Source organism: Aulonocara sp. 'chitande type north' Nkhata Bay, linkage group LG17, assembly GCF_057382095.1.
Source record: "Aulonocara sp. 'chitande type north' Nkhata Bay isolate Kocher_YH1m ecotype deep benthic linkage group LG17, A_spYH_male_GT1.1, whole genome shotgun sequence".
Classification (NCBI taxonomy): Eukaryota; Metazoa; Chordata; class Actinopteri; order Cichliformes; family Cichlidae; genus Aulonocara; species Aulonocara sp. 'chitande type north' Nkhata Bay.
Window position 1 is genome coordinate 16,317,839 of NC_141360.1, and position 23,665 is coordinate 16,341,503.

The 23,665-nt window shown below is 39.4% G+C and overlaps 1 protein-coding gene across 7 annotated transcripts in view; it reads right to left on the reverse strand.

The window, feature by feature from the left end:
- mast2 (microtubule associated serine/threonine kinase 2) overlaps positions 1 to 23,665 on the reverse strand; it is a 147,072-nt gene that overhangs the window by 89,655 nt on the left and 33,752 nt on the right. The window contains exon 1 of one of the 7 annotated variants that reach the window (XM_086270170.1): positions 10,709 to 12,148. The exons of the other annotated variants lie outside the window; for them this stretch is intronic. Coding sequence (XP_086126296.1) covers positions 10,709 to 10,747 — 39 coding nt within the window. The 5' untranslated portion in view covers positions 10,748 to 12,148. Of the gene's footprint in view, positions 1 to 10,708; positions 12,149 to 23,665 lie in introns of those variants that run through there. 7 annotated transcript variants of the gene reach the window in all.

Consider the following 23,665-nt stretch of genomic DNA (forward strand, 5'->3'; position numbering starts at 1 on the left):
CCCTAACCTAACAGTTACCCTATGGGCTAAATCATGAACTCACTTTGGGTTTAGTTTGGAGAGTAAGAATGAAATTTAAAGAAGCTTCAAAAAACCCCAGTTGTTTTTAATGGCTATGATTAATGACGTTGACCATAGTCATGGTGTCATGTCACACTGCCCTGCACTGTTTTATTGCTATATTGTATGTACGGCATACAATATAGCAAGCATGTCATGCACGCTGTGCAAGAACAGTATATGAAAGTCACTAACAAAATTCTATATGAAACCACATTACTTTTTGCTTCATCAGCATTATAACGAGCCAATTTTGGAGTCTGTGTTGTGCTAGAAACTGAGCTTTTGTTGCAACTTGTAAGTAATGGATGCTGATGATGCTGAGTGCAATTAGCCTACCAGTCTTGGACTGTACTTCTAATAAAACTCAGTCCATAGGCTGGCAACCAGAAGACAACATTGTTTTAAAACTGTATTTTGCATTTTTAATGACTAACTACCAGGATATGATGCCTACATGTGCATACATATATCACATCTGAGGATGCTGTATAAGGTATTTGTATGCAAACACACTTATTACAAACTTGTACTTTTTTGTGCTAGAGGACCCAGAATCTCCTAAAGAGCACTTCAGTTTGGTAAAGGATCCCGGTGGTCTCAAGCTATATTTATATGAGCTGTTTGCTCAACTAGCAGTAATGTCCAAAGCCAGAGCTCATTCTCTTTCTCTTACCATTTCCAAGTATTCAGATATATGCATGTTTGAAGGAAAAGAATGCAATGCAGTGGTGCTTCTTCTCATCAAAATATAACAGAGGAAAAAGAAAAAACCCCAAAACCTTCAGCAGAGGGTTAGCAAAACATACTAAATACCTACGACTCTTTATTTGTATATATTTGAAATGTGTGCTCTCACATCCAGATGCTGGGGCTGATGTGTACTCCCAGTGCCTCATTAGTGGGCTTTTATTTTTCCATGACGCAAAGTAGCCTCAAACTGTAAACTCTGAGCCATATTCAACACATTAAAGCTACTATGTATAAATTTGATAGAAATGTCAGTATTAAAACTGCTATCTATGTGTCTCATGGTAGTACAGTAATATAGCCATGTGCAGTACTTCAAGTAATTTATCGTATATAATTAGATGTCTTTAAAAACACTGATAAATACTAAATATTGATATTTAATTATTTAATTACTAAAATTATAGATACAATAGGTGCCAGCCTCAGTGTGAACCTGAGCTAGAAAAGCAGCTCAGAGGGATGGAGGTGGGGATGGATGGATGGATGAATGGATGGAATAAGGGGTAAACTCTTTACAGAAGCGTCTTGATAAAGACCCATCTCCAGATGGAAAAGTGCTCTGCATTGTTCCTTCAGGAAGTCTGATGTTCCTCGGATGGATCAATCTGACATGTAAGTGACAGTGAATGGGTTTGATGACTGATGCTGGACTTATTTAAGCACTGTGTGTTTGTTCTGTCCCTGTCAGTTTATCACACTCTACAAGTCAGTCAGTGTCCTTGAAGTGTCAACAAAAGAGACATTAGTGTAGCATTTCTTGTAGGAGAAGAGCTGATGTGTGTCTGTGTTTGCGATACATGCCTTTTATGTTCAGATGCTAATCAAGTCCAAGGCTGTGAGTTTGAGTCTAGACAGAGGCAGTGTGGCCTTTTGTTGTATGTCTGTGTCTGTTCAGGCTTTCCTGTATTACGTCTGCACACAGGATTATAATAAACAGCAGAGGTTGGCAGATATAAGAGAACGTGACAGCTTTCTGACTGGAATTCAGACAGAAAAAGCTTCAACAATGCCACAAGCTTCCACCTATTCACATTCCCTAACCACCCATGTACACAAATCCTTGCATTCAACATTATTTTCTGACAAGAAGCCTCTGTGTGCTGAAATCTGAATCCACCCACACTTGACAAGAAGGAGACATCTGATTAAGACAGCGATGAGAAACTTCCACACCAGATATCTAAGTCTGGGAATAATTTCCCTGTCGACCTTCTGGTATCATTACAACTGCATCAGCTGTTGGAATAACAGCTGATTGTCCACAAACACCATCTGCTCTCACAACCCCAGGGACTAACAGGGTATTTCTGCTGGCCTGACACAATGTGCCATGGGTAATTAAATACCAGATTTGTGGTGCATTCTAAAACACAGAGGTTACATAAACAAATATGAGAAGGGGGAAAAAAACTACTTTGCAAAAAGAAAATTCACGAAGGTTAAAATGGCAGCATAACCAACTGAGACGGAGCACCAATACAGGTCAAACATGCCTCAAAGAAAGGACACTAGTGCACCTAAAATCGTATGAACATGTTATTAATATAAATGAAATGTTCAAGCTGTGCTAAGAGGTTAAGATAAGATAACCTTTATTAGTTTGTTACTGTGGCAAATAAGGAATACTTTAAATAAAATCTACCCAAATAATGTGATAATGTTTCATCTGAAACAGAATTCCTCTGCTATACTGCACAGCAAATTCCATGGCTTACATATAATGATCGGCACAGATTGCAGTTTAGTGTTGGATAAAACACAACCTCACTTTAGTAAAGTTGGGAAAAGAAAAGCCAGACAGCTAATGAGTCACACTCCGCTAGGGAGGTGAGAGACCCAAAGTGCCTGACACCCAATCACTTTTGTTCAAATATTAAGAGTTTAGCATGTCTGATGTTTTTTTTCTAGACACAAACAAAAGAAATGGAACTGTGCTCCCTTCTCTTCCATAACTGAGATTGTGGATGAGACAATAAGTCAAACAGTGCTCTACATCTCTTTCAATTTCTCCCCCCCCCCCCTCCCCACCCACTTGTCTCCCTGTGCCGTCGTTGCACTTCAACACCAGAATGGCAGCAGGCTTGCCACCCTCCAGGCATTGGCTTTTATCATGTTGAGAGGTGTATGCCCGCAGGACGACAGATAAAAGGAAGATGAAGGGCATGGAGGAGGAGGAGGAGGAGGAGAACGGTAAAGGCGAGAAAACCACAGTGGTTGATGAACAATGAAGGTAAGGAACAGACTATATGCAACACAATAGACTGCATTACAATGTAGACAGAAGGTTGATAATCTTAGATTCTTACTAACTTTAAGTTAATTGTGATTTTAAATTAATTTTAAGTAATTAATTAATATGTTTCTGTATATATATATATATATAGGTTGTTTTGTGTTGTTTTGACATTATGTGGGGGGAAAAAGTCCCATCATGTCGTCCAATTCAATAATCTTTTTTCCCAGAAACATCTTATAACAGAAACTAACATACGAATTTTTAAGTTTTAAAGCAATCTTTTTCTTACTTGGCACATAGCCCCATTAGCTAATGACCATCATGGCATTTAACTCCGGAGGTTCCGGAAGCAGCTATCAAGGTTAATTTAAAGTCACATTTTAGAATTCCCGATACGAGTTTTGGAACTAGCACGACTGCAGGGCATGACTGATAATTATGATGTCAATCAGTTGTTAACTGTAACACTCAAGAACTTAAATTGGGAGATTTATGTGGCAATTTATGCATGTCCACAGAGAGCTTTCTGTTTGGTGTCCAAACCAGGAAAATTATTTAAGATGTGTCTGCTTTATTTGCCATAGTAATTTAAGTATGGGACAATGTATCATCATTGATAACAAATGAAATGCTCACAGCATTAAATGTTCTTTGCCACATGTCTTTCTCTGAATATCTGGTTTATTGATAGACCAACAGGAAGCTGGCAGAACTCGATTTCTCACAGAGCAGTCTATTAGCAGCTCTGAGGATTGTCAGATAGCGTGGAGCAGCTGCAGTCTGATTTTCTGGGCTTCTGATAAATAGCAGCTGCAGTGATTTCAACAGCACAGTGAGGCAAGGTCACAAGTTACTGCTCTGCTTAAAAGGAGTACAATATCGATTTACCACCAAGAGCAGAAAAACATAAGAATAAAAAAGATTCTGAGAGGGGAAATCAACAACAGCGGGGACAAAATGTTACTATAATTCCAGTGGAATTGATGTGTGCTTGGATAACAACAAACTGGTGTAAAAACCTTGTAAATTTTCTCAGACCTCAGGATGGAAATCAAGAACTTATTTCATATTAACTAACTGAAATCATATGACTTCAACCCTATCAATTAATTTATCAAAGTTTTTTTGGTCAAAGGGAAATGTTGTATTATAGTTGACAGGTGGACATTGTTGCTTTACAAAATAGTTCTTTTCAGACAAAATGTGATTAGTGTATAGAACATATACAAGATTTGCTTGAAGCTTTTATGCCCGAACTACTTGAAGCAACTCTTGTTCAGCTGAAATTCATTACAAATCATTTCCATCTTTGTACCTGTAAGTTTGTTTGTTGCTAGTATGTTTTAAATGAAAGAATTAAAATAAGCCGCTACAACCAGCAATAACACGTCAGTGTTAGTTGGCACTAAGAGGGTTATCTGCTTTAACTTCATTCAGGAAAAAAGCAAGTGGAAGGATATTCTAATATTTATATCACACACGTAATAATGGCACTGAGTTGTAGCTATTCAACACTGGCATATTAGCATCATGGAAAATATCCTAGATGTCTGAATCATACCTGGCTGACCTGTGAAGCTGCCTCATTGGTCTCCTTGATCAAATTCAACCTCAAACCGTACCAGCTGACCGAGCGCCTGCATGCCAGAGACCTCCTGTCCCTGTCTGCTTTTTCATTAGCCTGCAGACGAGCCATTGCAGAACACACAAGCACTCTCAGAGGTGCTCTTGTAAGACTGTTCTGTTCCCAGTGAAACCAACACCCTTAAGAACTCCTAATCCATAAAGGAGATTTGTCTGTTTACTTTTAATTGGCTGGATTTTTCTCTCCATTAGCCTGATCTCCCTTTGCTTGATTTGTTTAATCTCAGTTTCACATTCTCACCTATCTAGAGTTGCTCAACACATTTCAGTTTGAGATTGTTCTTTGGCCAAAAAGTAAAATTATCCACAGCTGGGAAAGGAAAGCAACAACAGATTCTCTCCATCGATTTGAGAGGCACAACCATCATAGTGTATGATTAAAAAAACAGTAAAAGCAAGCGAGTCAGAACAATCAACAGAAGCAAATAAGAGAAAATGTATAGCTAATCTGAAGAAAAAAGAAAAAAAATCCTGTATTAATCCCAACTGTAGGTAGCAGCGTTCATTTATATGAGACACTGAACTCTTGCCAGATTGTTCTTAAGCACCATTATGTGCCCCCAAATTGTGCATTATGCAGAAATGACTCCAACAAAGTATATAAAGTATCCTTAAAGTAAACAAATCGTCAAACCGTGTAAAGAGACAAAAGAAAAAAGAATTTGACGACAAAAGCAGAGATATAACGAGTTTTCTGGATTAAATCACAATTCTGAAAACTCATGTACTCCTCTGACTAAAAACTCTTTGGTGGACAAAGATTCCACCAACATTGTTTTGGCCTGTTACATATAAATAATGACTATGAATGAGTACCAAAAATATTAGTGTACATTGCCAACAGTAAAAAATACGTAATGACTAAAAATAGCCTTCATAGAGATCCAAGAAACCTTTACTAGCATGCATTGTCTTTACAAGTGTCTTCATGCACATGGAGCTGGTATCTGTTCGTGTAATTTACATCTTCTGGGTGGAGATTAAGAAGAATCATGATAACGGCTGTTTTTAGATGTGATTCTTTCCTTTTAAAAGACATTGAGATACAAAATAAGTGTGAGTCAGTACTTTTTAAAGACTGTCTGCGTTTGCAGTGTGTTGTCACTCTGGGTTTACAGACATTTTACATTGAGTAACTTAAAGTTATAAATAATTCATAAAAATATTTTACAGTCATAATTCTGCCTACAGAAGGTTTTGTGATCTCGGTTGGTGTGATTTGGGGGAATTTATAGGATTGAAACTTACAAAATTACCCACCTATTGTTTTGCTCTCTGTCTTTTGAATTATTCGATGCTGAACCTACGAGAGGAAACCAGCTGGTATATAATTTCACCATACCGTCTTTTCTGAACAAGAAGAGCTTATGGTGAAGAACAGTCTTTAAATTCATGCGACAGCAATTTTGAATGGAAGCTGATACCAGCTGATATGAGCTGCTTTCCTAGAGCTCAGACAGGCTGATGTCAGCACAGAGCCATGATAAAGATTCTTAATTTAAGACATAATCAGAGACAGACAGGCTTTTGTTTCAGTCTGCTGCTGTTGGAGTTCTGAATGGCAGAACTAATCCTGTTTCTCAAATGACAACAGAACACATGCACACGGGGCAAAATAGTCATTCTACACAGACAGAATTTGCATTATGCGTTACACTGATCAGGGTAGAGGCAAGCTCAACCCTATAGCCCAACAGCTGTGGAGCGATAAATAAAACATGTTCATAATAAACACAAACAAAAGGAGCAGACGCACTTTTATTGTGCAGTTAAACTTAACCCACCGAAAGTTATACACACATTTTACCACAACCATATGTACAGCAAACCAACAAGGCCTTGCTGGTATTATTGAAGCAGAGACTTAAGACAGCTGTATTAATGGCTATAGCTCACCAACTCCTACATATTCACCCTAGAAAACAACACAGAGACACCAGAAGACAGCGAATAGAATACCGATCCGATTCGATCCACTAAGCTTAACATGACAGCTATCTGTTTGACCTTTCACCCCGACCACATTTTCTTTTACTATCTCTAACCCAGCAGTCAAGTAGGTGACCTGTGCTCTGTGTTTGGGTTTGAAAGATCACACTACTTCACAGTGTCAGGCTGACAGTGGCCTGATGAAAGGCCGACTGCTGACCTCAGGCTATATATCTTATCTGACTGGGAAGCTAATAAGAGAACACGTGTCCTCACAAGTTTCAAGGACAAGCCAGAAAAAGGACACTGCTCACACAAACCTTTGGTGTGTTTTTGAGGTTCCTACAAAGAAAAGTCTTAAAGATGTTGACAAGTCTATCCATCTATTTGTCTGGAAATTTTTAGTTTTAATACTATTCATACACTTTTGCATTACATCTATTCAGTTACATTTAAAGACCGATATGTTACTTGTACCACCACCACCACCACCACTACTACTACTACTACTACTACTAATAATAATAATAATAATAACAATAACAATAATCATAATCATGATAAACTGCTATACCAAAAAGAACTTCACAAATGTCAATAAATATAAAAATGTAAAATCATCATCATTATCCCAAAATCTAACATTTGACAGTAATAAACCAGATTGTAGACAGACCAAAGTTACTGTTGTTAGATATCGTTTGTGAGCTATTATTTCACCAGTTTAACTTCAACTTCTGTATTTTTCTGATGGTGGAAAAAAAAACGCGCATCTTTATTCCAGTATGTACTTCAACAAACAACTTTGCTGTTAAAATGCTTTCCTTTCAGTGGCCACCCTGACACTTCTTCCAGTGTCATTATAAGCCTACAATGTTCCTTTCAGCAACCTTTTGAGCCATGATGGTTCATTTTAAAACCCAATTGCCTAATAGTCTCAAAGAAAGCTCCAGATATTTATCGCTTTAAAAGATGACTGACCTTTGGCCAGAATTTCAACTCATAAATATATCTAAAAAAGCATGGTGTTTCATGATATTATTCTTTCTTTTCAGCGGATAAAGGATTTTGATTGTAATGACCCAATTATATGTCCTACAGCACCACAAATCAAATTAACATGTTAGCTTCAGCACTGGTACCATTAAAGAATGAGCAAACACACACTACAGCCTCTAAGGGCCACAGATTCGGACTGCTGGTGTCATTAACACTGGGTTTTGTGTTACTTCCTGTTTCATTTTGATAGTCTTTTGTCTACTATTTTGTTTTGTTTCCTTTATCTCAGTATTTCCTGATTTGTCTTACCTGTTCCACTCTGGTGTGCCCTATCCCCCTGATTAGCCCTAATTTGTCATTTAATATAAACAGCCCCAGGCTCCACACATCCTTTGTTGCGTTGTCTATTATCCTACATACTCCCAGCCAGTTGTTTAGTATTGTGGATTCAGTTTAAATTCCCTGTGTTTCTTTTTTTGTATGGACTCTGTTGTTTTTAATAATCCACCTTTTAAATAAAGGTGCTTTTTCAGTTTGTTCAGTGAGTCTGGTTAGTCTACATTTGGGTCCATGTCTAGCAATTCATGGCAGCTGGTTGTGCTTTTAATCTGTCCAGCCGACAGGGTTTGTATCCAACTGTGGGCACTTAGCCATAAAGAGATTTACAGAGAGTAAACATCCCTTCCAACAAATATACCCAGCCCAGACAGAGCTGCTGTGTCCAGATGAACAAATGAGCAGTTGTCAGTTTTCGGTTTGTCAGCTTGGCAAGAAAAAAAAAAAAACACCTAAGGACAACCATACAGCACCATTGTTACCCTGTCATTTCCCATGATGAGACATAACAGTGAAAGAGTAAATGTCTGATTTAAGGATGAAGCTTTAAAACATTGAACCTCACAAACTATCAGCTCTCGATTTCTGGTGAACATGAGCGCATAAAAACTGGTTAACTGGTGCTGAGGGAGAACATGGTTTCATTAGTATTTGTCAACATTACAACGGTGTCAGTATTAGTTATTGATCTCTACATGGAAATACTCGAGTAGTAAATGATGTTGTAGTTGTTTGAGTATAACACTGTGTGCAGTGTCTGACTGTCTAGACATTGGTGTTATTTAGAAAATCCGTTTTTAAATCAATAATTCAAAACCATTTTAGCAGTGTGTTCAATTAACCGATTAACTGTTGTTCACAAATAAAAGCACTAAAAAGCTGTCTGCGACCTGACACTACAACGCTGTGACGTGGAAAACAGAGTTAATCTAAGAAAATCCAGGTTGTCACTCCTTACAAGGTGGCCTCATTCAAGCCCCAGTTCCTCTCGACACAAAGCTATTTAAACACCATAAATACAGTACTAGAACACCGTTTCATCGCCACTGTGTGCAGAACCTTGTGTCCTCATTTCTCCTGGAAATCTAACAGTGTAAGGCAAGACCTGAAGGAAAAGCTAATCTTAGACTAAACCTGTCTCTAACACGTGCATTTGTCCTTGGCCTCTCGGATTTAGGATGTAGATGACACCATCTGCTGACTCAACATTTGTCAAGCTTCTTTTTCAGCTTTTCAGCCGTGTGCGGGAAAGGAAGGAAAAACAATGCAAACAAAAAAAAATGTATCTTGGTTTAATGGATCAATCTATTTTTTAAAATGTTGTTTTTGAAGTTGTTGAAAATCACATATCTGTCGTTGTTTACATAGCCAGAAATTCACATTTAACACAAATGTGCATTTAATTGTTACATTTGCCTTCAGAAACCTTCCTGTTCCATAGCAACGTAATGATAATGCAACCAGCTGGCAACCAGATGAGTCGAGTCCCCTCAAGTTATACTCATTGAGAACGACTCATTTAGCTTGATGGCAACATGCTGGCAATCTGTCTGCTTTTATAAATGAGGCAATTATTTGCAAACCTTCACTCTGAGAGTGACTGCAGTCAGTCCACGTAAGACTGCAACTGTTTGCAGAAAGGTTGCCTCCTATCAGCCAATCTGTGCAATCGCCTTGCAATCAAACATGGTCACAAGTGTGCAACCCCCCTTAAACTATCTGCAAGCATTTAGTCACCACTAGCTGCAATCAGTCCCAGAGTGACTTCAATGTAATACAAACACCAGGCAGCCAACAATGTATTTTTTCTTGTAGATGTCAGGACTGTCCTATTTTTAGTCATGTGACTGGACCATTAGTTTGCACTGAATTAGCGCAAGCTAATTAGCTTGCACTGAATTTAATTCAAGTTATCTCAGGATGGTGATGCAAGAGGTAAGCCCTCTTTGTTCATAGTCTTCCCAAAGTATTTTAATTTACTGCAGTATCGATATTTGTATCGATATCACCACTCAAGATGCTCCACCCGTAAAACTGACAAGGTAATTTGTAGTGGAAGAATGAACCTATACACAATTGGGCTTGACAACACAAGCAGGGATGTTACATGATTTTACATAGTTCTATGTAACCTGAATTAATTTGTTTTTAAAATTCATTCAAATGGATGATAGACACTGTCTGGTGTAGCAGTAGGATCAGTTTTCATTCCATTTCACATTTGTAGCCTTAAAGTTAGTAGTTTAGATTTTAGACTGATGTTCTTACTAATAGAACATGGAGCTAAAAGATAACAAAACTCTTATATAGTCCTTCGTAAATTAATTGCTTGAATTATAAATGGTTATTATTTAAAGGTGTGACATGAACCTGACAGGCTGTCCACATTCTGAGTGCTATGATACACAATTGCTTGTTGTTGTTCACTAGGCTGTTGCATCATTTACCAACTTCCACCAGAGGGAAATTGGATAGGCCTGGTGATATGGTTTACGCATCTGTTTAAGTGAGTGTGAACAAATAATGGTATATTGTGATGTGATAGGGTCAGTCTCCGTGACTGCTTGGGTGCATGTTTGACGAATGCAGCAGCATCAAAACTGTGCATATTCAAGTATTCTGAACCTCTCCTTTCAGTGCAGGACAGTTTATCTCTGCAAACTACAGAGAAATAATATGCTCCAGTCTTAAGTTAAAAAATGCACACACGCACACACAAACAGCAAAAAAAAAAAAGCACTAGAAGCCTACCTGCAGGCCCCTGCGTCTCAAAATACTTGAGTCATCCATGATAATGCGAGGTTAGGTATCTTTTGTTTTCAAAGCAACAAAGTTCAGGCACTTTCTAGGAAGTCTGTCCACATGGAAGTAGTGAGATCAGAGCCTCCACCCCTCTTTACTGTCCGTCAAGGCTTTACTCATCAGGTTGTCATCGTTTTCCATTTCAATCAGAAGCTTTAAGAGTCCTGTTTTTTCTCTGAGACGTCACTGAGGTGATCGGTTTCAGGTTTCAGTGCCAAATAGATGGGATTCAGTCAATAAGGTGAATAAAAATATGTGTGTGTATATATTGATATATATATACAAAATCCAAGGCTGTTATACTAACTGTGGAGGGAAAATAAAAGCACAGAAGACTGGTCTAATGTTGATCTCTTCCATTTCTTTATCTTTTGTGTGTATTCAAACTTGTTGTAGAGAATGGTGAAAGCTCATCCTCCGTATCTTCCCTGTATGTTCCATTCATTTATTCAGCACTGGACACACCCCTCAGTTTCCCAGAGTGTACAGTGAGGCGCTCAGCTCCTTTTTTCTGGTTTCTGACTCTCGAGTCTCTTCATCTGTCCTCCTCCGTTTGCCTCCCACCCCTAAGGCACTAGTCCAGAGGAAACTCTGCTCCTTCCATTATTCATGTGCAGCTTGCAATAGAAATTAATGATGACGATGAGGCCTCAGGGGGTGGACAGAGGGAGGGGAAAAAGAGACTGAAAGGAGGCAAAACATAAATGGGAAGGCACCAGCTTGCTTGCCTCTGGCTTAATTAGAGCTGAGCTGTAACAAGGTCCCGAAATCACTGCAAAAACACAAGCAGGCAAGCAGGCTTCCAGAGTTTCTTTCTATGGAGGGATCAGTCAGGACTGACAGGCCCTATGTGCTCAACCTGCTAAGTGACACTCAATCCAGAGTTTAGAGAAAAGCCTGCTTTTCCTCAATCAGTTTTATGGCTTGAGATTAGAAAAGAAAGACACACAAAGCTGTTAGACTCACCAGACGACACAGAGTGTAGACTAAAAAAAAGTGTTTGTTTGCTAGCAGTGATTTACTAAGCAAGAAGGCACCTCGCATCCATCTCCATGCCAACCAAAAGGGCCAGATTCCATACAGTTAAAGCCATAGGGGTCTCGCAGACACACACACAACCCCATCATGCATGTTAGTCATCGCTTCATCTCTGCCGTCCTCTCCTGCACCTTCTCCTGCATCTTTCAGTTTTCAGTGTTTCTCCAAAAGGCTGTGGGGAGGAGGAGATCCAGATCAGCTGAGAGTAGTAACACAAGGGGACGAACAAGGCAGGAGGGATGAGCGTTTCCGTCTCTGAGAAGAACAGCTGAGGATTCCAAGAGGATTCCTTCCTTCCTCTTCTCTTGTCTTCTGTTCCTCAAATCTCTGCGTCCCCTCTGTTGTTGCCTTTCTTTGCTCTCTCTGATGTGTCAGTATGCTCACATGCTCCAGCTCCTCCCTCTGTTCTTTTTCCACAAGCTCAACCTCTCTCTCTTTCTCTCCCTCTCTCTCTGCAGAGACGGCCTATCAGGCACAAGCAGGAGACAGAGGCTTTGCTCACAATGAATGGAGCAGGGACAAGTGCTCCGCCTCCCTCTCCACTCGTGTGCGCTGTGTATCCGTCACTATAACCTCGCCTGGTTCTAACCAAAACAAGATGCTGCCTTTGCACCTTGCAACACGCACACACAGAGCAATGTGTGCTTAATGCATCATTATTTTATACACATGAATTAATCATGAATGCACTGATCAGAGGTTTTGGATGATCACTTTTTCACACAACTCTCTTTTTAATTTTAAAAAAAAATATATTATCCCTGATGGTTTGTATGTAAAAGTATGTGGACACGCAAACATACACCTGTGTTCACCTGTGCTTAAAGCCATAGGCATTAAAGATGCTGGTATTACAGCCACCGCTTTCCTCATCTTACAAGAACTTGGAGGTATGACCAAAAGCATGTAAGTGAGCCTTTATAAAGCTTCAAAGTGTCTCATTTTTCCCTTTAATATTACATAAAAAGAGTTAAAAACGTATTTTACCTTGTGTTTTAAGATGAAGATGAAAAGAGGGTGGATGTAAACACACAGCCAAGGAAACTTTCAATTTCTTTTCAGAGAAAGAAAATAAAGGTTCAGCCAATCAGCTGGATCAAAAATTGATTACAATAACTGTCACTTGTAAAGATCTGAAAATGTTTACCTTTTCTGGATATATCTTGTTTTGACAGGTTTTGGTAAGTGACACCAGAACACTATTTTTAACTGGTGATCCTCCTCCACAAACAAGAGAGATGCAAAGGAGCAAAGAAGCGAAAAAAAAACAAAAACAGGAATGGGGACAAAAAAGTGATGGAAGGATAGATTGAACTGTAGGAAGGCAGAGCGTCTGGAGTCCTCCTACACGCCACAGAGAGCCATGTACTGATGACTCACAAAGACATGAGAGAATGGTAATGAGAATGAATGGATGGTTTGAATAACCAAGCAAAAAAAGAAAAAAACAAGCAGAAGAGAGAGAGTATATGTCTGCTGGTGCATGCATATATATACTGTATACAGCACAAACACAACACTGACCATGGACAGATTCGTCTGTTCAGCCACTGCTGTGTGTGTAGAGGGAGATCAGACCCTGAGTAATCCATATCAAACTGAGCTCCAGCAGCCCTGTCTGGGCCCCCATCCTCTGGTCAAAGCCCCAGTGTTAGTGAGTGCAAAGGCCAAAGGGGCCACACAGAGGAATGTTCACTTAGCCACAAGACTGGTGGACAGTAGCCCACCGACTGACTGCTTGTGTAGTGGACTGAATGCAGCTTGGCTAAAATTAAAACGCATACAGAGACACTGAAATGAAAGTAGTCTAGCATGTGGGCACCTACACTCACACCCAGTGTGAGGTTAGAGGTCAAGGGCAATAAAGGCATGATACACATGCCTATTATTATCCTGTTTCTACTACATTATCCCTATAATACTCGGATTTTGCGTAACATTGCGTCCAGCACCCACAAACTCACAGGAACATTTTGTAAATCAGCTACAACATGGACATCGTATTTCACCTTCCAACCAGATGCCAGACTCATCATGATGATGAAGATGACATGATCAACGTGTCTTTCAACATCATACTTCAGGACACAAATTAGAATTATTAAAGCTATAATAAGTACTAAGTACTTAGCAGTATGTACCTACCCATTTATTAGTATTACATTTTGATACTGGAAAACTGGGAAATCTGCCTTGAGCCCATATTTCTAACATAATCCAGTGTGTAACAGTGACCTATGCAGTGTGGCTGTGCAGAAAATTAGTTAGAAGTTGCGTAATTATAAATTTAGTTCACTGTTTAGGAAGATTGTTTTAAAGAACCTGTTTTCAGTATAACCTCAGAGATTTTTGAACAGAAGGTTCTGACTAATAGCTCTGGGCCACAGCTGACTGTAAAGAAATCTGTCTACCAAATACACAAGATTTAACAACATTTGTGTTGTCGTCAAGTTAATGGGCCATTGCAATGTGGCTCAATAAACAGACAATATGAAATCATGTTATTGATACCTGATATTTCGTGTTAAATTGGTTGAGGGTTTGGAATACAGGCTGTTGTGCCAGACACGATGGTCATCTTCTTTGTATAATAAAGGAGCTGAGATAAAGAGCTCCTGTTTGTGTTGCTTCATTCATCAGCTTGATGGGTTGGTCTACTATTAGTCAAACTGTCCTGCAGCCAGCTGGCTGGCTGTCTGGACAGCAGCCTGACAGATATCTCAGAGTCATGCATGTGTATACAGACACGCTGAAATAAAACAATCGGAGTAAATGAGTTTCAGGGGAAATAAAGTTAATGCCAGGAAATCAGTCACAACAATTATATAAACACAATACTACATTTGTCCAGTGCGATAATGGACAGTCCTAAAGAAACAAGCAATTGGAAGATTAATAGAAAAAATAAAAGCATTAACAGAGAGCTGTAGAGAAAGGTATCAAACAGCACTATGCAACAGCCCCGCCCGAAAATGAAAACTATGAAATGAGTAGTAGGATGACAGCTCTGTGTGTGTGTGTCTGCATTATGCAGACAGGTTGCGTGCTGCTCTGTCTGAGCATTGTGCTGACGGTGTATTTGGATGTGTGTGTCAGACAGGACAGCAGGAGAAAGCTCAGTCTGAATAAATTAAACATGAAGGTGTTTGGCACAGGATGAAGAATGTGAACACAGTGTTATTCAACTCCATCAGTGACAGGAGGCAGAGGGTGCAATTTCCACAATAATAGAGACCAACTAAAATGCACACACTTGAAAGAGCTGCGATCTTACATAACCACAAAGCTCTGAAATCACTTTTCAATCCAGCTTTGCCTTTCAACGCACCACTTCTTTATCATACACAAAGCTGTTCACAGCTGCAGCGGCTTAATAGCTCTACATATGGAGATGTGGTTCATTTGGTCCAGGTAAGAGAAATCCGGCTGAATAGTCCGCTTTTCTTTCTGTGCTTATTCTCGTCTGTAATGACCATGGTTTCTTTGTTTTGCTGTGAGAGATGGTGACATCATTTTTGGGTTTCCTGAAGTCTGAGTGACTGGTCGACTTATTCTTGATTTTTGCAGATGGTTTATATAGAACAATGTGTTGATGCTGAAAGCAGATGAAAGCTAAAGAGAAAAAGCGAACGAAGAGAGGGAAATAAGAGCAAGAAAGATGTGGACACACAGCCGTTGCATAAAGCTTTGTCCCCATCGGGGCATTGATAAGAAAATGCTGAGTAAGCCTGAAAAGGCTTTACACTGTGAGAGGGAGAAAGGGCAGAAGAAAGAGAGGATAGAGAGAACTAGGGTAGAGGTACAGAGTACAAATTAAGACAAAGACTAATGTGGCCTGTCTTCCCTTCAAGTCTCAACTTTTGTAAACTGGATTAAATGAAATGTATGACTAGAAAGTGGTAGATAACATAATTAGGAAGTACAGAAATGAAGCCGTCTGGGAAACACAGAGTAGCTGTGCGTGGATCCAGCATGGCTCAAGGACCATCTGTGTGTAATGCTACAGCTTTTGAGTCACTTGTGCAATTAACAGTTTCGGGTTTGGATTATTAATCACTGGATAACTGTGCACTGACAATAAGGAATCTGAAACGGATTTTAATTTTATCTTGGCTCTTTTTTAGATTATCTAAACTGAAAGTTTATTTTTTGTTATTTGTCATTTTCTCTATGCTACAGTAAATGCAACAAGAGAACTAAAGATGTTTTAAAAGGATTCCAATATGAATGTTTACATTCAACCACTAATCCCAAGGGAAACAATATTTAATAATCCTAAATAAGATCCAGAAGGCTCTGTTCTCTGTCAGTCACACTCTACAGTCATTTCAAGGCTCTCAATAAAGGGCAGAGGAAGCCAGACTCCAGTCCTCATGATAAGGGCTAAAGCTAAACTTGACTATGTCTGCTGTCAGGGGTAAAGACATAGTGAGAAACAAGCTCTTGATGATACAAAAATCCAAATGCACACACACACAGACACACAGATTAGGACTGTAGTATCAGGGGCTCGCCAAGTCAAATCTTCTCTCTGTATCCTGCTTTGAATTGATCTCTATTCATGCAAAATGTGCTTTGGCGTACTGTGCAGCTATAGTAGGTCAAAAGGTTACACTGACGTAAGATATCGCCGTGCATCTATATGTATGTAAGTAGGTGTGTGCATGTGTGTAAGTTCAAACTCAGTTCAAAAGACTGCTGGCGACTGCAGCAGCTCTGGCTCAATGCGCAATGGTGTGTGTGTTTAATGTCTGTTCAGTCAAGCCACAACAAACAGCAACAAACACTGCACCCTGTTTCAAAGAGATGATAAGTTCCTAAAGACAGACATGCTGTTCCATCCTGTTCCTTTTTCAATGCAGAGCCTTTACCTTACAATATAACCTGCCCTGAGGCTGCTGTTGTTGTGGTTTGGTGCTATACGGCAGTTTCACTAAGGACCCATTTATCTGTGACACAATGGTCACTTCGCACGCAAACAGTCATGTCGCCACATCTCTGTACTATCTCTACCAGTCCCGAGGGCGCTAATACTCATTGCTGTATTCGCCTGAATGACAGGTGTCAACGCTCAGACAATCCTACCAAAGGGTGCCTCGTGCCAGCAGATGGGACATCACTTTTGTTGCCCATAAAACATAACTTATATTTACCCTTTTCCCCTCAGTACCACTTCAGAATGCAAGCAGTCACATTAATGGACAACTCTTCTCTCTTAATAGATTTTATCAAAGCACATGAAATCCTGCTTGTTTATCTTTCCCAAACCCTTCAGCACACACCGCTGGCTATTTGCCATCTTGAGTTTGTATATATTAAAAAAAAGGCTGCAGAGAAGTACTGTTGAAAGTTGTAGGGCTCGAGCCATATTCTGCACAATAATACTGCTCGTCCGAAAACAAGACAACACACAATCATTTCTTGCAATAGGTACAACTCGAAGAGCACCAGGACTGACATTCAGACGTCTGGCAGATTGAAACATGCCCCTTTAATGGAACCTACATTTACATCCAGTAAAAGTAGGAAAGATGCTTTACTGAGTCGTACTGGACTAAAGTCCTGGGTTGCTTTACTGTTTGAGGCAGACTTGAGTCTGGCATGGCCCCGAATTCATGTAATAGTTCATAACAGAGAGACAGAAAGAGAGGATGATACATGAGTAGGGCTGAACGATTATGGAAAATAATCTAATTGCGATTTTTTGCCCCAATATTGCGATTGCGATGCGATATGCGATTATTTTTTAAGGTCTTTGTCTTCTGTATTATTAAACAAAGACAAGCAATACATCATATAGTATGGCCAATACTATATTACATTAATTTTAAACTGTTCTTTCCTGGAAGACAGACCTCTGTTATGATGACATGAGGTGATGCATGAATTGATGACTGACATTTTTATTTAACTTCTTCAATCACAACAGTATATTTGAACATACACAATAGTTTATTTTTAGCTTACAAACATCTGAGCATAAAGTGCTGACAAGGAACCCTGGTGTAAACATTAAAATGAAAGTCAGTACAATGTGCAGATTGCAGAAATATACATAAAAAAAATCAGTGGCTTTACCACACTCAGTTTTTCGACATCTGTGAACTACTAGACAGTCATTCAATTAAAAAATAATATTAAATAAATAAAAAATACACACATCTTACTGATCTCTGCAGTCAGTAACATTACACATAAAGTGCAAACATAATAGCAATTGTATAAACACACACACAAACACGCCTTTAAAATTTAAAGGCGTGAAATTGGACGGTCTAGTTCTGATTAGCGTCACCGCTGTCTCGGTGGAGTTTAATAAACTCGGCCGTCTGCTTCTTGCTATCTAAAATATAACCAGACACTGGTGTAAATTCTCGACTGTCTCATACTTCTGTTTAATAAGTTTTCTGTTTGACGTTTAGTCAGCTGTGTGAAAACCAAGGAGGAACCCACCCGGGGGATTAATAAAGTTTTATTTTATCTAATCTAATAACTTTAATCTCAGCCAAACCGATTTACTCACGAACAAACAAAACACTGAAAAAAGCCCAACAATAACATTTTTAGGTTGTCTAAGTGACTTATATATTACGTTTAACCCGAGCAGCGAAACTCCGCAGTGATCTGAAAATGATGTGCCGGGAGTTGTGCCGTTCTCGGCCGCATCAGTAACCCTCGAGCTCCCGGCTAGCTGTCGAGCTGGTGGGTAGCAGACGCCTCTGAAAACGTCGAAGCACTTTTGCAAATATGGGATATCTTGATAAACCGAGCAGATATTTGATGTTTACACAATTACTTTCTCGCCTGAAAATATGTTAAAAGTTTATTTTGTGACCCAGAAAGATTAGTATGAGTAATTTTAAAACTTAGTAGCGGCCGCCATTGCTGGAAACTGGAGTTTGGCTGGGCCGCGCTATGAATTCTGGGATATGGTAGTAATTTGGACAGCCTTATAATCGCAGTATAATCGCAGCCTTTGCGGTTAGAAAATTGCACTTGATCATGTCGCGATATTATCGCAAATGCGATATATCGTTCAGCCCTATACATGAGGCAGGTTGACATATGAGGGAGGATTACAAGATTGCAGGTAACACAAAACAACACACAAGCTAAATTATTCTTTGCACATACTTTTACACTGGAATATTTTAATCAATCTGTTGGTGACATTTTTAGTCTGTGCATTAGCTCTAATCGGAAGATAAAGAAAAGCTGCAAGTAAACAGAAAGAATTCAATACTAACACAGGGATTTCATTCCAGGAAGAGTTTCCAACCTCACAGCAAAAAGGAGAGATGTAGAAGAAAAACAGATCAGAGGAGGCAGGCAGGGAGGGGGAGCTGAGATGGAAACACAATTCAATTTCCTCTCCGTCATCAGAGATGGAAGATACTGTCAAAACTGAATTACCTCATCCCAAACAGAACAGGACATTGTTTGAATGTATTTGTTAATGTAATTGAAGTGCAGGAAGCATCCAGCATAATGCTACACTGAAGCCTACGTCATTTCTGATAAAATACAAAACCAATGATACTGCATGTTATCTTTACCTACCTCCTCCTGCCAGGCAGCTCCATATCCAACACCCTTTGTCCGATATATTCACTTCGCTCCACTGACCATGTCCAAACCATCTCAGCATTACTGCTTTTTCTTTTTCTCCAAACTGCTCAACCTGAGCTGTCCCTCTGATCTGCTCATTTCTAAGACGTCCTAAACCTTCCCTTTCAGTCTCGCTTCTATCCTTAAATCACAAATCAGCCCTGACATTCGTCTGCACCCACTCACCCTGCCTGGACTCGTCTTCACCTCTCTTGCGCAGTGTCCATTGCTTTGGATGGCTTACCCCAGACATTTAAACTCAGCTAACTTTATTACATCTATTCCTTGGAGCTTCATTGTTCCACCCATCTCCCTCACATTTACACACATTGCTTCCTCTTCTCTCCTGTGCATACTTCCACCTCTCCAGGCTTTTTCCCCCCTGCCTCCTAATCTCAGTACAGATCACGATGCCACTCAACAATTTTGAGTGCCTTTAAGGTGATGCTTTAACTCCTTATTGAACCTTTGCTACTTATTATGTTCACGCTGTAACCAAAGCATTATTATTATTGTAGTCTTGTAAATGTTTTCCGATGTGAAAGGAGAATTAATCGTCTGTTTCCTCTAGTTACTGAAGCACAGACTCAGTTGAGGTTTCTGGTTTTTATTTTCGGACTTCTTTTAAACATTTTAGCTTGTAAATGACATAAAAGTTCCAGGCAAATGAATAAAGTCTGCTATTAGCAGACAGAGTGAGAGAGGAAACCAGATGACCGTGAGGGGTAAATGACTAGACTACACCTAACATACCACTGTTGGCAAGCACTGCAAGGCTTTCTATTATAATGAAAATCTAGACAAGAGCAGACCACATCAATCTGACTGATTATAATTGCTGACAAGGCTTAAAAGTTTACTCTCTCATTGTGCAAATCGCCTTTATTGTTATAAGGCTGATTTAAAACACCTAAGTACGCACATTCAGGACAAAGAGAAGGAGGTGAACAGGAAAATAACACACAAACTGCCAGCAGACTAAATCTGATCATTGATTTTCTGACATTTTCGGACCCAAAAATGTGACATTTAGCCCCAACTGTTATGCAGATTATTCGTCATATATCGTGATCAATGTCTGAAGCCCAAAAGGCATGCTAGCCGACACTCAGTTATCTAACGCACAGCACTGCTGAACTGCCTGGAATGTGTTTCCCTCTCATGTCACTCTGAAAGAGGACATAGCTCCCAAGAATAGATTTTACCACCTCTGGCGTTTTTAGGACCTTCTGTTCTCACCCAAGTGCAAATAAACTAGTTTTGTTTTCACAGGACTCTGTGTTATACTTTGAAAGTATACCCTTTGAGAAACTACTTCCATAGAATATGTCTGTGAAGGGCTCAGCCATCCACGTCATTGTAATCTCAAGAGCTTGGACAGAAAAGCAACTGGACTTTTTTGAGTTTCTTGAAGACGTTTCACCTCTCATCAGAGAAGCTTCTTCAGTTTTTCAGGCGTAGTTCTGGTCTGGAACATTCAGCAGTGTGTTAACAAAGTGCCCAGCTCCAGTGAATTTACCCCAAGGTCAGACTGTGCAATGCTCAGAAAAACTGCAAACTGCAGGCCTGAGTTCAAAGGTTAAATGGTTCAGTCACTGAACTCCTCTGTAGTCCAAAGTATTCTCGAGTGAAATGTGTGACCATCTGTCCAACAGCTAAAGCTTGGTTAAAAATTGTGTAATGCAACATCCCGAGCACACCAGAGAATTTATATAGAACGGCTATAAGAAGAAAAGAATTGAGATGCTTGGCTGCTCCAGTTGAACCCAGACCTCAACTAAGTAACATTACTGCTGATAAAAACTATGTTAAAAGCTACTGAATGTGTACTTAAATGAAGCCTGAAGCCTTACAAGACTGGGAATCGTACAAGAATGATTCCCAGTCTCTTCTTTTCAGTAAGAAATACAACTTTTAATTTATCTGTAACAGCACAGAGATGAGGTACTGGCACTCAGCCTAAAAGAGTTTCATCATGCAAAATGAAGTGTTTCGTTTCCATCCTTCTGTCTCCTCCATGTATACCAGCTCTATTCTGCCTCATGCTTCTGTCAGAAATGGTTACTATGTCCTGAAGGAGTCAAGCAGGATGTCCTTGGACGTTACGCTAGAAAGTGATGGGTAAAGGAGTAGTCGATGTTAAGTGGAATTTTCCAGTATGAGCTAGATTGAAAATATATTATCATTATTTTTATTTCATATAAAAAACGCAACCCCCCCCCCCCAAAAAAAAAAAAAAAAACCAGACCAGAGTCATGGAGCAAAAACAGAACAATATGTCATTTAATGTTGCCTCATTTAACTTCACATATTATTATCACTATGAACTTCAATTCTGAAAACCTTTTCTTTCCTCTGACTTCCAAGCTCTTTCATGTGATACAGCCATTGTGAAGTAAAACAAACTTAAGTCACTTTAAAGTCTATTTTTAATAAAAGTTAGATGGGGAAATCCACACCTGTGACATTATTTCATCCTCTCTTCCAGCCCCCCTTATTGTATGAAACTTAGAGCTCTATGAGATGAAGATGTAACCTTGCAATTCCCCTCCAAATGGCATTTAAATGCCTACTTGTGTATTCAGACACTTTTAGATTCCGGCTGCATGAGTGACTCAGAAAGCATTATAGCTCATGGTGAGACATGATAAGTGTTTCTGAAATCTCTCTAAAGAGGATTTGTGTGGTGCAGTTACATGTGATGGAAAGGAAGTAAGAACAGTCTACGTATATTAAGAAGGACCAAATGACACTTTGGCTCATGCTTAGCTTGGTTTTAAACATGAATCTTTTCTTATTTTTAACTATTTTGTGATTGGATCTCAATAAACCTGAAGCTGCTAGACAGACCAGTCAAACCACGTAGCACTGCTGATACGCTAAATCCCCTTTGAGCGGTGACACTAATCAATAACATAACTGGTCAATGGCATGGCAAGTTTATTTATATAGCACAATTCAACAACAAGGTGATTCAAAGTGCTTTACAGAGACATTAAAAAACAAAAACAAATAAAAAGCATGATTTAAAATTGATAAAAAAAAAAACCAAAAACAAACAGTAGATAAAATCAGTAGTTAAAATGTACGTTTTGAAATTTATGCTTAAAAGTGTGGATTTGGTGTTTTATTCAAATGCAGCTGAGAACAGGTGAGTCTTCAACCTGGATTTAAATAAACTGAGTGTTTCAGCTGATCTGAGGCTTTCTGGGAGTTTGGATTTTACCATGGTGTCATAAAGCACCTGTTGTCTAGGAATCAAAGTGCTTTTCTGTAATCAACTGAATTTCAAAATGAAGAAAAGAGCAAACAAACATCTTCATGCAGAATCAAGCCTTCACAAATGACTAATGCTGTGGCTGTAGCTTCATTAAATGTGCCTGTTAATAACCAAACTGCCTAACAACTGTCAGCAGCATCAGTGATTAAACTTATGGTTATTTTTCATGCTGCACTCAGTCCCTAAAGAGCAGGGAACAGGGTTTTTTCCCCCTAATAATTAATGCCTACAGTACAAATCAATACATTGTACTGTGATGGATATCCAGCAACATAATGCAGGAGAGAAAAAACACAGGAGGAGCTGGAAGGAGATAGAAAGGGAGGGGAGGAAGAAAGAATCCGTAATAGGATCTTCTTCTAAAATGATCTGGTCGATAGAGATCACATATCTGCTGAAACTGATGATTCTCCCCACCACCACCACCAAGCCTCCCGGTAAAGAAATGGAGATCAGGTCTGCAGTAAAAGTTTTAAATGAGTTGTTACTGTTCGCAACTAAAACTTATAAGACAGGCTGACCTAACAGGAAAGTACCAGGTTGAACAGAAGCTGAAGGATGAATAAAAGAATAAGGATATAAAAGGAAAAGACAAACAGCAGGGGCAGCATGAGGAAACACAAAAGATGGGTAGCAGTGCTATAACCCTGTTAGTGTGATTTATGTTAGACATTAGGTTTTAGACTAGATAAGGCAGGTGGGTCAGCTTAGACCTAAAACCACATATTAAACTACATAACACAGAATGTCCCTGCCCCGCTGCATCAGAGGTAATAGCTCACTCTCCTAATTAATAACTATTCATTGGCGCGTGTGTGTGTGTGTGTGTGTGTGTGTGTATGTGTGTGTGTGTGGGGGGGGGGGGGGGGGGGGGGTGCTTTAGTGCATGCGTGCTTACAAAGCATAAAAAGGTGGAGGGTGAGTTAATAAAACTAAGTAAAGCGGGTTTCCATAAAAGCCATTAGGCTATCAATAATTCA